Source organism: Pelobates fuscus, chromosome 4, assembly GCF_036172605.1.
Source record: "Pelobates fuscus isolate aPelFus1 chromosome 4, aPelFus1.pri, whole genome shotgun sequence".
Taxonomy (NCBI): domain Eukaryota; kingdom Metazoa; phylum Chordata; class Amphibia; order Anura; family Pelobatidae; genus Pelobates; species Pelobates fuscus.
Window position 1 is genome coordinate 335,515,894 of NC_086320.1, and position 17,836 is coordinate 335,533,729.

General features: G+C 39.5%; 1 protein-coding gene across 1 annotated transcript in view; it reads right to left on the minus strand.

Annotated features, from left to right (window-relative positions):
• The window catches only part of GLCCI1 (glucocorticoid induced 1), a 54,456-nt gene that overhangs the window by 22,796 nt on the left and 13,824 nt on the right, over window positions 1-17,836 (minus strand). The window contains exons 2-3 of the mRNA XM_063452425.1: window positions 9,075-9,223; window positions 2,518-2,607 (exon numbers count right to left, since the gene is read on the minus strand). Coding sequence (XP_063308495.1) covers window positions 2,518-2,607; window positions 9,075-9,223 — 239 coding nt within the window. The remainder of the gene's footprint in view (window positions 1-2,517; window positions 2,608-9,074; window positions 9,224-17,836) is intronic.

The following is a 17,836-nucleotide window of genomic DNA, read 5'->3' on the forward strand; positions in this document are numbered from 1 at the left end:
GGCCAGGGACTAATAAAAGTATTTAGAAAATTGGGCAGACTAGATGGGCCGAATGGTTCTTATCTGCCGTCACATTCTATGTTTCTATGCATATGTTTTAGAAAAAGGCAATATTCAGAGCCTCATTGAACTGCTTGAATTACCATATGCCATCATCTGTCACTCATTATGTGAAAAGGTCTGTGGAAGATTCTGCCTGATCTTACAGGTTTTTCCATAGACCTGTTTTGTACACCCCCCACATGTAGGCGAGTTAAAAGGATTCTACAGGGTGGCCCATAAGTCCCTACCCATCCAGCACACAGATACACTGGATACATAAGATATATGGATGGGTAGGGACATACGGGCCACCCTGTATAGCGTTATTCCCAACGCTATAGTGACCTCTGGTCCCCCACACTCCAGCAGAGAAAAGTGTTTAAAAACAAACAAACCAAAAAAAAACACACAACACCTTAACTCACCATATTCCAGCGCGGATATCCCTCGGTACTGGGGTGAAACTGTCCCTCCGCCGACAGGAGACCTTGTGAGCACATTATGCTCTCCCCATAGGAAAGTATAAAATCAAATTTACCATTTAACCCCTTAAGGACCAAACTTCTGGAATGAAAGGGAATCATGACATGTCACGTGTCCTTAAGGGGTTAAAGAGACTAAGACTCACTTAAGAGTCCCAGAAGCGCCTCTAGTGGCTGTCTGATACACAGCCACTGGAGGAAGTCTTCGTACTGCAACGTTATTATTGCAGTTTCTCTGCAAAGATTTACACTGTAGGTCCAAGTGGGACAGGGACACTGCACCCACACCAATTCAATGAGATGAAGTTGTCTGGGTGTCTATAGTGTCCGTTTAAAGGGACACTATAGTCACCTGAACAACTACAGCTTAATGTATTTGTTCAGGTGAGATCTATAGCTCCCTGCAGGCAATCTAATGTAAACACTGTATTTTCAGAGAAAATACAGTGTTTACATTGATTGATAGGAATACCTCCAGTGGCCTTCACTCAAGACGGCCACCAGAGGAACTTCCTATCATGCAGGGCCCTAAAAAGGCCCTGTACACGTCAGAAGTATTAAGATACGTCTGACGTGTGCAGGAAAGAGAAGGCACTGTGTGCGCGCCTTCTCTCTCCAGCCTGTCAGAGAGGAGAGGGGCGGGCAAAAACCGCGAGCTGAGCTGTCAGCTCAGCGCCGCGCACACCGCGTGCATGCGCGGTAGTGCGCTCAGGACTTCAGAGCTGAAGTCTGCGCATGTGCGTCGAAGTCGCGCATGCGCACAAGGGAGCAATGACGCTTCTCTCAGAAGTGTCCTATTGGGCCCCGCGATTTCGTCATTTTGACGAAAAGGGGGGCGCGGCATGGCTGGGAGCTCGGCGCTGGAACGGAGGTAAGTTTTTAATATAAAAAAAGCATCGAAAATGATTTTTTATATTTGAAAGTACATATAAAAGCAAATAGGAAGGCTGGGGGACCGGTCTTTCTTGCTTTTATATGTAGACTATAGAGTCCCTTTAAGACTCAGCGATATTAGTTTACCAGCAAGATATGCCAAATCTCCTTTTGGTTTTATATGCTTTCTTTTTGGAAAAAAGCATTTAAAAAAGAAAAATAAACACAAGCTCAAATCACAAATCAAAAAACCCTAGTGAAGTTCCCATAATAAATTCTGTCTCTCTATTCTTAGGAAACTGTGGATCCAGTTGTAATGTGCCAGAACTTGAGCAGCAATGATGACTAGGTTATCAAGAGTGGGTGTAGAGCTACTGGCGAGAATTCTAAAACAACGGGGGTGTACAGAGACACGTAGTAATTTGCAACCTGTGTTTTTATTCACATAGCATTATTCCTATTCTTGGTGACATATTTGGGTTAAGCAGTATTTTAATAACGCCTGGCCTGAAACATTAAAACGCAGGAGAAGTTTAAAAATATGTATAATGACGCAAACACGTTTCTTTTATGCAAATAAAAAAAAAAAATATATATATATATATATATATATATATATATATATATATATATATATATATTTTTTTTTTTTTTTTAAAGTTGTAAGTATTTGACCACTTCTTAAAAAAAAAAAAAAAACCACAGAGGTAGGTGTACCAATTTCATACTGTCAGGAGTACATGCCAAATACTTCAAGATATCCCACTAGCGCAGTGGTGTAATGGGGTGGAAATATAGTTTAAAAATAATATGTTGAAATTCACGTGTTTGAGAAGAGTTTGCATTTCCTAGGGGAGGTGGGGCTATATAGGATTTATTTATTAATTTTTTTTAGAGAAGCTGTACATAAAAACCAAAAAAAATAAAAAAATAATTTAGATCTTATATAGCCCCACCCCCCACAAAAAAATGCCATTCAAGCTAATTAGTTTTAGTTTTAAATTCTATTTTCTCCCCACACCCACAGCAAATATGGCTGCTTAGATTTGGGTTTTCTTCATTATTAGCTGCGCAGAACAAAGCAAATGCCTGTAAAATTACTAGACTAGAAGAAAGATACCTCTTTGAGTTGATCTGCACTACCCCAAGAAGCAGAGCGTTGATGTGTGCTTTTCTTCTCTGTGCCTTCTTCGCCCCAGCAGCTAGGTGTCTAAATGAAAGGAAAAGTTTAAAGTTATTTCCCTGTAGTTTGCCAAACTGCATTAAATAAATCGCCAAGTAAAGTGTCACGCTTTCATAGGTTTAGTCAATATTTTATGACTAGTTTGTTCATGTATAGAAAAAATAAAATACAAATAAGACCATTGCAATTTTACTACATACAAATGACATTTAAAGCATAGGCTAACTAACCTGGATTGCAAATCTGACTACTGCCACGTTCTGTCACAAGAGTAATACAGTGTATATGTTTTGATTTATAGCAACAATTTCCATGTGCCTATTTTAAAGGGACAGTCTAAGCATCATAACAGAGGTTATGAAGCCAGGAGTGCACTAGCACCTCTGGAAAAACAGGTAGCCAAACCATTTTTTCAAGTGTCTTGACACTCAGCTGGTTCTCACAAGAGCCCACACCCAGCCCTTCAGATATAACTATATAGATGGATAATGGATATAGATCGAATAGTAAGTTCCCCTTTCACATGTATTCTCAGTTTCATCCCTCTTTGAAATCACAACAGCAAACTGTAATTATCAGTGAACTTATCCCCTTAACCCCTTAAGGACACATGACATGTGTGACATGTCATGATTCCCTTTTATTCCAGAAATTTGGTCCTTAAGGGGTTAAGGACACATGACGTGTGACATGTCATGATTCCCTTTTATTCCAGAAGTTTGGTCCTTAAGGGGGTTAAAGTAACAACCTGTATGCCTGACACTAATTGTAAAAACACATTTAGGTTGCGGTCCTCTTGCCATTCTTTTAAAAAAAAAAGTTTTTAACTCTTTTTCCCCAGAAACACGCTGGTCTTTATGCAGCTGGCTCCACCCCTGTCCAGAGATCAAACTTATAGATTTTAGCCAATCCAACACTTTCCCGAGGGTAAACTTTGGAAGGCTATTGCGAATAGTATCTTTCCTTCATGGCCGGACTCGTTTTCTCCATCTCCGAGTCCTGCCACCAAGGTCAGAGATCTGGGAGTCATTTTCGACTCTAGGTTGACACTGAAGCCCCAGATCAATCAGGTGGTAAGCTCTTGCCACTACCACCTGAAGCTTCTGAGGTCTATTTTTAGATTTATTGCCCCCTCCGATCAAATCTCGGTGGTCAACGCCATCATCGGTAGCCGATTGGACTACTGCAATGTCCTGTACCTTGGACTGCCTCAGAACATCATACACAAGCTACAGTTGATACAGAACGCAGCTGCAAGGCTACTTACGGGTGTGGCCCGCAATGACCATATCACTCCATCTTTAAAAGCCCTGCACTGGCTGCCCGTTCGTGAACGGGTTCTGTTTAAAAATGGTTGTTTGGTATATAAGGCAATCCACGGTATGGGACCAGACTATCTGAAGGATAAATTCACACGCTATGCTCCCAGTCGATCCTTGAGATCGGCTGATTTAGCCTTATTGAAGATTCCAAATTTTAAAAAGAAAAAGTGCGGAGGGAGGACGAGTGATGTTCAGGGAGCGCAATTTTGGAACTCCCTGCCTCTGACATTAAGACTTGAGAATGATCTATTGAAGTTCCGCCGGAGCTTAAAAACAGTTTTATTTGCTCAGGCATACGGGATGACATGAAATTTTTAACCTGGTTCAAATGCATGTGATTATAATGCTGTTGTGTGCTGGATATTGTTTTGCTTGTTTTTGATTGCTGGTATGCGCATCGAGACCCTATGGGTAATAAGACTGCGTTTCTTAAGAATTTTTAATAAATAAATAAATAAATAAATAAATAAATGCGTATCAAAATGCCTCACTGCGCCAAACAGCACCTCTTCATAGAGATTCACTGAATCAATGCATCTCTAGGTGGAGAGTTCAGCGTCTCCATGCAGAGCGTGGAAACGCTAAACATCACTGCTGCACCTCTAGTGGCTCTCTTATTGACTGCCACAAGAGGTGTGCCTAAGCAGTATTGTGGTGTTTACATTAAAAAGTCTGCAGAAACAGCCAATAGACACCAGGACTACATTAATAAGATGTAGTTGTTCTGGTGACTAAAGTGTCCCTTTGAACTAGCACAGCAGCTACCTTTGTTGGTGTTAAATGTATCCGCCTTCCCCGCCCTCTGTATTTACCATAGAATATAAAAAACAAACAAACATTGCTGGGCAATAAAGTCTGAAATTTGGTACAGTGGGAAACAAAGTACTCCAGAAATACAAAAGGATATTGCTGGTTGACTAGTGCAACCCAAATTTGTAACGATGGGGAATGAATACACTTCTGGCATATCAGTGTGTAGGCCATTCCTAACTACCGGTATCTATATCTTAAAAAGAAAAAAAAAAAAACTACAAAAAAACAAAAACAAAACAGTACACACACTGATAAAGAATGAAGGCCCATAAACATTTGCATTGTTCTTTCTCTGCAATTCACAATAAATGTGGGTTGCATTAGTGTGCCTCCACAATAACCATTTCCGCTCTGGAGCAGTTTGTCCTCTGGGAATCCAGATATACGAAGAAGCACGGTGGTGGCTATGTGGTTTATGGCAGCATTAGAATATTTTTATACACTAGTTATGCACTACAGTGACCTTTCCTTTCTATGCTTTATACAATAGAAGAAAATTTTCAGCGAGTTGCCATATGTCACATGTCAAAAGGGCCAACAGGTTTCAGCAAGCACAATAAGCAAAATATATACACACACACACTTTGTTATTGTTAGAGTTTGGCAGGCCTATCAAAAAAATAAAAATTGATGTAATCTCTGAAACCGTTTAGATGAAATATTAAAGTTTAGCCCAACCAGAGTCCGGTAAAATTACAAAAAGTGCAATTAGAAAAAAAAATTACATTCAAAACGCTGACTTTTTCCAGGAAGTGTGTATGGAGGCTGTGTGAGTCAAAGTCTGGGAGGTATGGTTAAGGCTGAACAAATTAAGTGATTAAATTCTAAATGGCACAGAATGTAGCAGGGGCATAATCCATGTATCTAAAGCATTTCATGAACCTCGGGTTATTGGTACTTAGAGTGCCCCTATGAGGCTCCACACCACTTCTTCAGATCATAGTTTCTGATCCATGCATGGTAAGACTATCCTGCTGAAGGCTTCATAGCTGGCCATAGCAGAATATTTTGAATTTTCATTACTTATGCGGTGTCCACTGGCAGTTAGCTGTTTATTAAATATGCTGGGTGTTTCCCCAAAGCCTATTAGTTCCTGTTGCATTGTGTGCCTTTTCTTTAGTTAATTGATCCTCATCTAGGTAACTCACATGTACAGTTTTATAAACAGGTTATTTTTGCATAGAATCCCCAGAATGTTATTTTCTAAATTCACTTGCAACCATTGAATGATCTGAGAGAATTATCTGGATAATGACAATACTAGTGTTTCAGTCTTTCCCTTAAATGGACCCTATAGTCACCAGAACAACTACAGCTTATTGAATTTGTTCTGGTGAGTAGAATCATTACCTTCAGGCTTTTTGCTGTAAACACTGGCTATTCAAAGAAAATGCAGTGCTTACATTACAGCCTAGTGATAACTTCACTGGCCACTCCACAGATGGCTGTGAGAGATCCTTCCTGGGTCATGGCTGCCTAAAATGCATCCAAACATTCAGTATCTCCTCCCTCTGCATGCAGACACTAAACTTTCCTCAGAGATTCATTGATTCAATTCATCTTTATGAGGAGATGCTGATTGGCCAGGGCTGTGTTTGAATCATACTGGCTCTGCCCCTGATCTGCCTCCTTGTCAGTCTCAGCCAATCCTAGAGAAGCATTGTGAATGGGTCAGGCTACCACTTCTGATGAGGTCAGCAGACTGCTTGTTTTTTCTGATTCCAACAGCATGCAGAGTTACAGCTTCAGGCTTGAATACAATAAGATTTTGCTATATTTATGGAGGCATGAGGGGCCCAGGGGGGCTAGATGGTGGTTTGTATTTCTGACCCTATAGTGATCCTTTAATGTACTCTATGCTAATGGATGCATGGATTTTATAATTCGAAAGATTTAACTCTGTGGATGAGGACTGAGGTCACGGTTTCTACTGGCCACAACAGGGAAACACCATAAACCAGAAGGCAAAGGAAATCGAATCAGTAAGAGAAGATTAATACAACCTAGATAACCATGCAGGAAGAGTTGTGTCCATTAGATTGTTTAAAACCTGATATCAAGACCACAAAAGCAGTGCTTAGACAGCCAGTAAAACAGCATGCGGCCTAATGACCACATTAAACGGCAAGATAACCAGAATATATATATTTTTTTCTTTCAAGTGGGGTGGGGGAGGGAGGGGTTCTGGTTATCTTGCCGTTTAATGTGGTCATTAGGCATAATGCGGTTTTACCGCATGCCCAAGTCCTGCTTTTGTGGTCTTGATATCAGGTTTGAGCAATCTATTTATTTAAATATTTTTCCCAGTTAGATTGCTCAAGCCTGAAATCTTTCTAATTTATATTTGTAAAATATTTTACCAGGATGGATACATTGAGATTTCTCTCGGTTTCAAGTATGTCCATAAAACATTGCATTGTTACAATAGGATATAATATTACAAAAATACAATATAAAAATGTAATACATATAGAAATTTAACACATAACAGGTAATAAATATATTCAACCATGACAGGTGCATTCTGTGCTGAGATATTGCCATAGTTTGAGTCACTTTATTTTTGTATTGCAGTATGCCAAATATCATGCTAGTACTGAATTGGAGATTATAGGAGGTGGGAACAGCCGGGGAGAGCATTCTACTCAGGTAGGGTGGGAGCTTCCCAGAAATGCTCTTATGCACAAGGCTGGAAAGATGAATAGTGCGTTGGGATTCCAGCGATAGCCAGTTTTGTTCTTTTAACATGTCACAGTGGTGGGTAAAGTAATAACATTCTAGTACAAAGCGGCAGAATGAGTTCTAGAACGCATTAAGTTTATTGTGGTGGGTTTGCGGTGCGGGTGCATACACTACATCTCCATAATCAATGACCGGCATTAGCATTTATTGCACGGTTTCCTTACTGTAGGGCTTAGGCAGGATTTGCTTCTGTACAGGGCACCTAGTTTTGGGTAAAGTTTTTAAGAGATTTTTTTCAATATGAAGGCCAAAGGATAGATTGGGGTGTAGCAACATACCTAGATATTTAAAAGGGCAGACTGCTGTCAGGGTGCTATTTGAATTTGTCCTGATACACAATTGTTGATTTTGTAGTTTATGTAATTTAGGTAAAGTTCCAAATATCATTGTAACGGTTTTGTCAGTGTTTAGGAAGAGTTTGTAATCTGCTATTCACTTTTATACCTCTACGAATTGGTTTTGGAGCACAGCCTCAAGCTGCAGTAGCTTGGGTTTACTAGCGTAGATCACATGTGTACAGTTGAGGATTTGCAGATGTTAGGCATATCATTTATAAATGATGTGAGCAGCAGGGTGCCGAGTATGGAGCCTTGGGGAACACCACACATGACTGGAAGAGGGAGGGAAGCGCTATCAGAAATGGCCACATATTTGCAATTGGTCTGAAACATACGATTGAAACCAGGTTAGCGGATGACCTCCAACGCCAGAGTTTTAAATTTTTTGCAAAAGAATGCCATGGTCTGTGTCAACGGCCTTGGCAAAATCAAGGAAAATAGCTCCAGTTAAGTCTCCTTGTTACATGCCAATTTGAATGTCATTGAAAACTTGAGGGCAGTCGAAGTTCAGTGATTTGGACGAAAGCCTGATTGAACGTTGATAATATTCACAGTTGCGCGTGAATGCATTTTCCCAAGATTTTTCTACAATACAGGGAGCAATGATATCGGGCGATGGTTAGATACCAAAGTATTGTCACCACTTTTATGGATAGATACAACTTTTGCGGTCTTCCAAAGTTTGGGTATGTATCCCGACACCAGGGATTCATTGATTAGGGTAGTGACAGGTTTAGCAACTGCTGGCGCACCGAGCTTCAGCAACATTGCTGGGATTAGATCTAGTCCACACTGGTTTTTAATTTTTAAATTTTCAAGATGCTTTTTAACGACACTAACAGGCCTAAAATTTAATTTCTCTTTATGAAGATTTTGACGATTTAGCAGCCCCTGATCTTTATTTGTGGTCTGAAAATGTGTAATTTGTCATCTTAGCATCCAGGGTGGTAGCACATCCAACAAAATAATTATTTAACGGTATTTGCTACATCTAGGGGGTGTTGCAGTGTTTGGTTGGAAGTGTAGTGTAGTGGTCCAGAAGTTTGTTGTGTTTGATAGGTTGTTTCAATTTTCACCGCCTATAATGAGCTCACTCCCTATAATGAGCAATCACTTGTAATAAATCAGCAAATATATTATTGTTAAAACATACCTAGTGATATCTGAATGGTTTCAATGACACTGGGAAAATGGAGGGATACGCCATATAGAATTACGACGCATGTCAATCTTTGCCTTATGGCACATACAGTGAGTTTTTATTAAAAATAAATAGTACCTGGGTAGATTTATCATTCATACAAGTGTAGTGCACGTGGGGATCTCGGGGCCAGTGTCCAGTCAGATATTGTCCAGTTATGGTATCCAAGGAAGAAGTTCTTCTTATTGTATGGGATGCTCTTAGGTGTTGTGAATTTGATCTTTCCACTGTGAAATGAAAACGGGAAAACAATCTTAGAACAAATATAACCAGAAATGTTGGGGGAAAAAAAAAAAAAAAAAAAAAAAAAACTATAAATTTAGTATATAGCTACATAAAAAAAAAAAAAAATTAAATAAAAAAAAAAAAAAAGTAGTATCAAAATTAAAGCCAGCACCAGTACAATATTGTCAACAGGCGCTAGGGATAATGTTTTTCTAGCAAACAGCAGTTCAACTAATTACATTAGTATAAGGTACGTACTGTTAATAATATAACAACTAGTATTTATATAGCGCCTTTCTCCCAGTGGGACTCAAAGCACTTCTCAGCGCACGCTCTGAATTAACCAAGTTGGCAGCTGAATAATAACAGTTATCACCCAATTGATGGTACTCATTTTATCGACCTCTGAAGGATGAAGGGCTGAGTTGACCCTGCCGGGATATTAACCTGTGACCTTGCAGTTTACCAACTGAGCTACCTCCACCTGTTAACCCCTTCAGGACGGAGTCAATAGTGCACGTTCTGATCAAAACAAAACGTAAACAAAAACTGGAATTTGCGCTATATGTCTGTTCACCCGTAGTTCCCCTCTTTCAAATTATATGCACCCACACTTATTATATATCATTTTGTTCAGGAGAAACAGGGCTTTAATCTATCATTAACTATTCATATATGGAACATAATTCATTATGAATAAAATAAAAAAAGTGAGAAAATAAGATTTTTTTTTAAATTTGCATTTCCGTCTGACATTTTAACTGTGAATGTCATAATACTGTTAGGTTTTACTGCAACAAAATTCACATATTTGTAATCAGCGATGTCTCACGAGTACAACAGTACCCCCCATTAACAGGTTTTATGTTGTTTTGGAAAGTTACAGGGTCAAATATAGAACGTTCCATTTTCAAATTGAAATTTGCCAGATTGGTAATGTTACCTTTGAGACTGTGTGGTAGCCCAGGAGCGAGAATTACCCCCATAATGGCATACCATTTGAAAAAGTAGACAAGCCAAGGTATTGAAAGTGGGGTATGTTTAGTCTTTTTTAGTAGCCACTTAGTCACAAACACTGGCCAAAGTTAGCGTTCATATTTGTTTTTGTGTGAAAAAAGCAAAAAACAAATATTTGGCCAGTGTTTGTGACCAAGTGGCTACTAAGAAAGACTGGACATACCCCACTTGCAATACCTCGGGTTGTCTACTTTTGCAAATGGTATGCCATCATGGGGGTAATTCTCATTCCTGGGCTACCATACGCTCTCAAAGGCAACATAACCAATCTGGCAAATTTCAATGTGAAAAAAATGAAATGCAAGCCTTATATGTGACTCTCTAACTTTCCAAAACACCATAAAACCTGTACATGGGGGGTACTGTTATTCTCTGGAGACTTCACTAAACACAAATATTAGTGTTTTAAAACAGTAAAACATATTACAACAATAATATAGACCATAAAAGTGCCGTTCGCTTGTAAAAAATGCGAAAAACGTCACTTTTACTTAAAATATCATCGTTGTAATACAATTTACCAGTTTGAAACACAAATATTTGAGTTCAGTGAAGTCTCCCGAGTAAAACAGTACCCCCTATGTACAGGTTTTATGGTGTCTTGGAGAGTTACAGGGTCAAATATAGTGCTTGCGAATTAAATTCTCTGCACTTTCTCCCTGTGTTGCCAGGCATGTCAATCAAATTTTAATTAACCAAATCACATAATTACGTTAAAAGATTATTTAAATACACATGTAGAATTTTATATATATACATTTATAGGTATTTAAATTCTACGTGTATACTAATGTAATTATATGCATTTATCTATATATATTAATATATATATATATATATATAGAATGTCATTCTAAGTGTATTTTGTTACATATATATATTAATAACAAAATACAGTTAGAATGAAATTACATATGCATATATAATTTATATTAAATTTTGTTTCAATATTTTATTATTTTATTTATTTATTATTTTATTTATACGTATTTATATATAATATATATGTACATTATATATATATACACATATTATATATATGTAACGTCATTCTAAGTGTATTTTAATATTAATATATATACACTTATATTAATATTAAAATACACTTTGTATGACGTTACAAATATATAATATGTATATATATTATATACAATATATATATGTAAAAATATATTTAATTTATTTTTACACTTGTATTTTATTTATTTTTTATACTTCCCACCAGCAGGGGGACTGTCTGATATTTCAAACAGTCCCCCTGCTGGCAGATCCACAGCCAGCTATAGGGGGCCATGTGATCGCTCTTTGAGAGCGATCACATGGCCCCCGGGGGCCTCATTTGCCGTGGGAGGGCTGCCTGGGCTGAGGCAGTCCTCCCGAAGCGGATCGCGGCGGAGGTAAGTACATCTTTAAAGCCCACTTAACCCGTGACGGCATAGCACGCCGTAACGGCGTTAAGGGGTTAAAGTATAATAAACATACACAAAAAAAAAAAAGTTTAAAGTAAAAAAAAAAATATATATATATATATATATATATATATATATATATATATATATATATAAATATTAAACATGGGCAGCTACACACCAGGTCAATGCGATTTTGGTTCAAACAGAAAATATGGTATGTGCAGGCGTACGACTAAAAGGTTTGTTTTTGTTTTTTATTTTAATTTTAAAAAGTTAAATAGTTTTAAAAAGAATAAAATAATCACACTTTATTTAGTAGTAGTAGTAGTAGTAGTAGTAAACAAAAACAGAAAATGGGCTAAAATAATAAAATTTCAACAGAACATACCCAAACTGACCATTAAGTTGACCTACTAAAAATCAATGCTGAAGATAAAGACTACGGCAATATAAATAATCCAACACTGAACGTAATTAGAGAAGACTACAAAGTACCTCTGTGTGTGTGGGGGGGGGGGGGAGGAGGGGGCTCACACAATCAACCCAAAGGATGCTGAAATTAGGTCGCTATTGGGGTCCTGGAAAGAAAAAAAGGTTGGTCCATCGGCATCCACCACAAAGTCTACCACCTCTCATCAACTCCCTCAAGGCGGAAGTCATGTTTCTACTACCCCAGGACAGCGTTCGTGGGAAAAATCACATGCGGACAGTAGGACGGCTGCAGCCCAGAGCACGAGAGACAGGGAGGAGAGAGATATCCCGGTGCACAGTGAAGTAACCGCGGCCGGTACCTTACATTTAAACCAGTGAAAGTACCCTCTAACCGCTGTTGACTTATTGTTCATGATAAATTCAGTTTTCTTTGAATATTTTTATTTCTATTAGGTATGGTACTCAATCCAATTGTTATTGTGCCTGGAGTATCCGATTCAGTTTCTGGTAAGACCATTCAACAGTTTAATATGAAATGTTAAACGGAGAAAGAAAAGAGTGAGATCCGATCACAGACGAGCTACTGTAGCTCAAAATTACATAGTGCATCGCAGTTTGTTGCGCATTGGGTTGTGAATTCCTCTTGCACCAAAGATGCCTCCAACCTTAAAGGGACACTATAGTCACCTGAACAACATTAGCTTAATGAAGCAGTTTTGGTGTATAGAACATGCCATGCCCCTGCCATTTAGGAGTTAAATCCCTTTGTTTATGAACCCTAGTCACACCTCCCTGCATGTGACTTGCACAGCCTTCCATAAACACTTCCTGTAGAGAGAGCCCTATTTAGGCTCTTTATTGCAAGTTCTGTTTAATTAAGATTTTCTTATCCCCTGCTATGTTAATAGCTTGCTAGACCCTGCAAGAGCCTCCTGTATGTGATTAAAGTTCAATTTAGAGATTGAGATACAATTGTTTAAGGTAAATTACATCTGTTTGAAAGTGAAACCAGTTTTTTTCATGCAGGCTCTGTCAATCATAGCCAGGGGAGGTGTGGCTAGGGCTGCATAAACAGAAATAAAGTGACTCTAAGGTGTTTTTTTTTTTTCTAAACACCTTAGACACACCCAGGTAATCCCTAAACCCTGGACTGGTAGGGGGTCCTTGAGGACAAGGTTGAGAACCCCTGCTCTAGTGGCTGTATATCATTATTTATAAGAACTGCAATGATTACACTTGCAGGGTTAAGGGTGATGGGAGTTGGCAATGGGCTGAAGTGGTCTGGGTGCCTACAGTGTCCCTTTAAATATGAAATTCACTTTGAATTCTCACTTCAGCGAATAATCCTGTATAAGTTTCAGCATTTTTAATATCTTCAGCCCTGAGCAAGAAATAGCTTGACCAGACGTTTCTCATTCTGGTCTGTGAAATGTAACAGTAGTCTCTCTCTCTCTCATAAGTCTCCTACCAAAAATAATTTATTCGTACTTCTAAAACGTTATCGTTACGATGAATGAGATTTAGGATAAGATTATTGTTATTTAGAACCATCACTTTTTTGGAACATGCACTTTTGATGCAGCCCATACTAATATTTTTACACTGATCTTTTATATTCCACAGCTCCCCAGGGCCAATCTACGTGTGCTGAAACAGGATGGTGAGCTCTCCCTCTCAGGCTGCAATTACAGTGCATAGGGCATCCCTTGAGAGGTGGGATTAGGGTAAAAGGCAGACATGTGGGGTATCATTGTACTCCAGAACAGTGTCAGAATACAATGATGTGTTTGCAGTAGAGGGACATGCAAGGTTTCAACTTCATCAAAATAAGTACAATTAAAAATTGTTTTCACAATGGTAGCCAACTCCCTGCCCATAGCTGCACCTGTTTATAAAACATGCAAACGGAATTTCTTCTGAACTGGAGATATGATATAGAATCTGTTTGAAAGAACTTTTGAGTGGAATGTTATGGTTTTAATTTAGAACAACCGAGCAGTTGATGCTTCGAAAACCGGGTATACCAGAAGGCTCCTTTGCCTGAACTGAGTTCTCAGAAACAAGATCTCCCCATTGGGTGTTGTTCTGTGTTATCAGCTTCCATACCAGCTTTGACCGCTTTAATTAATGTGGACACACCTCCTGCGGGGAAGGCTGCCAAACACTCTTGTATTTCACCATTGCCTGACAGATGATGAAATCAACCGTTACAGAAGGTTCCTTGTCTCAATTCAGCAAAAATCTTTGCACAGGAATTAGAATGGTTTGCCAATTTATTTTTTAGTAAAAATCACTGCAAACGATTCCCGATATTGGCTGTTTACATGCAACACCAAGCTAGTTTTTCAGTCTTTACCCCTCTAAGTACTGAGTAACATAATGATAGTGGAGGTAAATAGGTAACATAGGTTTAATATGTACACTCCTACACACATGTAGTTCTATATAAATATAAATTAAAAATAGTTGGTGAGGGACTATGTACTTAGACACCAAATCTGAATTAGAACCATACCGTCTGACTTGGAACCCTATACAATGTTAGCAGGAAAATACAGCAAACTCTTCAAACCAGAATGAGTGGTGAATTTAATTCTAGCCGGGACGGAGTCATCCACCTGCTGGCACTTACCTGTGCAAGTGCAGCAGCTCTAAGAAATTTAAAAAGATACGTATTTTACCTTTACATTTGTTTCATGCATTAATATGGGGGTGAATCTCTGACTAATCGTTCCATTTAAATAGGACAATGTGAAGTATGTTATACAAAGTATTCAACAAGATGTGATCTACGTTTACAATGTATTTACAATAATAATAAAAAAAGCTTAAAATACAAAAATTCTACTTAGGTAATTTTACCTGGTTAATGATAGACCAGAAAGAAAAACACTTTTTTTTAAATAAAAAAAAAAAAAAAAAAAATCAGCATTCCTTAAACGGATTCTCCAGTGCCCTTCTCCCTCCCACCCCTCATCCCATGTTGCTGAAAGGGGTTAAAACCCATTCAGTGACTTACATGAATCTGGCGCCGATTTCCCTCTGCGTTGGGTCAGTCTCTGCCCATGCTCCTCCCCTGCAGACATCAGCTGGCGGAGGAGACCTAATGCGCATGTGCAGCAATGGCCTTGCGCGCATTAGAGCTCCCCATCTATGGGGATTCCAGCGACGCTGGAGGTACTCATGCATAGCGTGGGGGCGTCCAGCGTTTTAAAAAAACAAAAAAAACACTTTTAGTGAACACGGAAGTCCGTCTAGTGGCTGTCTGATAGACAGCCACTAGAGGAGGACTTAACCCTGCAAGGTAATTATTGCAGTTTATAAAAACTGCAATAATTCCACTGGCAGGGTTAAGGGTGGTGGGAGTTGGCAGCCAGACCACTACAATGGGCAGAAGTGGCCTGGATGCCTGGAGTGTCCCTTTAAAGATAAATGTTTTCAGGTCAACAGCCTACCTTCACCTCTAGCTTAATTGGTTTCCCAAAAGGATATGAAACTAGAGTAATGAACACAGATTGTGTCAACAAAACAGATGGCAGTGCAATGATTGCTGTTATGGTGTTTGTCAGCACAGTCACGTTGCTCTGTATTCATTCAGGCTTTGCGGGGGCAAAGCAGCTTGTGTTGCTGCAGCTGCCCATGCTGATGTGTTCCAGCTTGTCCATCAGCACACTCTAGTTTTTTTTCTACCATTATCTTAAATGTTAATAGGGTGCCTTCAAAGTCAGGCAGCAGTAGGAGTTTATCTATAGACCATACACCAACAGAACACCGTTTTAATTTGTACACCATGCAATTATGCACAAAAAAAATAAAAAAATATATATATATATATATAAAAAATGAAAGAAAAAAAAAAGAATATAAAAAATAGCCATTTGAGAAATATACATACACAACAAAGAAAGAGAAAAAAAAAAAAAGGTTTTTTTCCCCATCTGCATCCTTTCCAGCCTAGGCATACAAATCGCAACTGCTGTTGTGGGCCCTGCTCAAACAAGCTTACATTCTAGGAGGAGTGGGGTAAAGCAAAAAGAGACAGGTTCCACCCCACCCCCATGCATTGAAAAATAAATAAATACAACAGAATAGAATAGATTATCATTTCTTTTTTCCTGGATGTCAAGACCAGGAGAGGAAGCAATGCAGGTTAAGGGGACACTCTATTGTCACAAAAACAACTTTAGCCTAATGAAGCAGTTTCGGTGTATAGATCATGCCCATGCAGTCTCACTGCTCTATTCTCTGCTATTTAGGAGATAAATCACTTTGTTTATGTAGCCTTAGGCACACCTCCCTGCATGTTACTTACACAGCCTTCCTAAAAACTTCCTGTAAAGAATCATTTAAAGTTAACACTTCCACTTATCTCCCGCTCTGTTAACAGCTTGCTAGATCCTGCAGGAGCATATTGTATGTAAATAAATTTGGATAGGTAGGAGTAGTGTTATGTAGAGATTTCTAGGCAAGCACCAGAATTTTAAATTGAGCCCAATAACTTATAGAAAGCCAATTTAAAGACTGACAGAGGGAGGGAGGTGTAGGATGACAAAGATGAGCTTGTTGCAGCATTCATTATAGACTGTAGCAGGGCAAACTGGTAATGCTCAAGACCAGTGAGAAGCAGATTGCCAAAATGAAGGCAGGAGAAGATGGCAGAATTGACTAGCGTCTTAGCCGAATCTGGAGTAGGGGTGGATGATAGCTATCTTTTTGAGATAGAAGCAGCAGGATTTGGCAGTTGGCTAGACACGAGGAGTAAAGTAGAGTTTGGAGTTAAAAGAGAAGACCTGCAGCGGCCTGTGAAGTAGAGCAGATAATATTTTTCCTTTAACTTGAAGGGAGACAGACACAGGAGTAGCAATGTCTAGGAGAGGAAAGAAAAGTTCTGTTTTGGACAGGTTGGGTTTAATGATGCGAGCAACCATCCAATTAGAACTAACAGGGAGGCAGTCTGAGACACTAATCAAAGGAGATCAGGAAAAGACAGATTCATGTGTCATCTACATAGAAGTGATATTGGAAGCCAAAAGGAGGTGATTAGTTTAGCAAGGGAGGCAAAAGGAATGGATACGAGGTGAGCACTTGCTAGCGCAACTTAGGAGCGTTAGAAGTACTGCCAAGGCAAGCGTGTTTTATGCTTGCCTAAAAATTGTTTCAATAGCCTATTCTTAGTAAAAGAAAATCATGGAACCGAAAAGTGTCAGTTCTTCTATACACAAAGCTGATCAGACCTTCCAGACATTTGCAGGGTATTCTGAGAACTGTGCAACTGGCAAATTATTCTGATTTATGCAGCCTTATTTTTACATCAGAAATGTATTAGCGGGGGCGGGGCCGGACCGCCGAGCTGGCTGGTCGCATGCGAGACCAGCTCCTGCAGCCTAAAATTAGAAACAGCTATATTTCCACGAATTTTGGCACAAAACCTGCCGGCAACGGTGGCCCTCGCCGGGCAGAGAGCCCTGGGATCCAGGGTGAGGCTGGCCCAACAGGCTACAGTCCCCTGGTGGAGGAATCCTACCCGTCTTTCTCAAGGCATACTCCGGAGGCGAGCGGGGCGGCCGGCCGCTGCCCTGCCGCTTACTGTTCGGGGCTTAGAGTCGGACCCGTGGGGATACCTCTGGACCGGGGGGGGGGTGATCCCGGTCTACACCCTCGAGACCCGATCGCCTACAAGTGCAACAGGCGAAGCAGCAGGACCGCTAAGACCCACGCTCCAGGCAGTGTCACCAAAATGGCGGAGGCCATGCG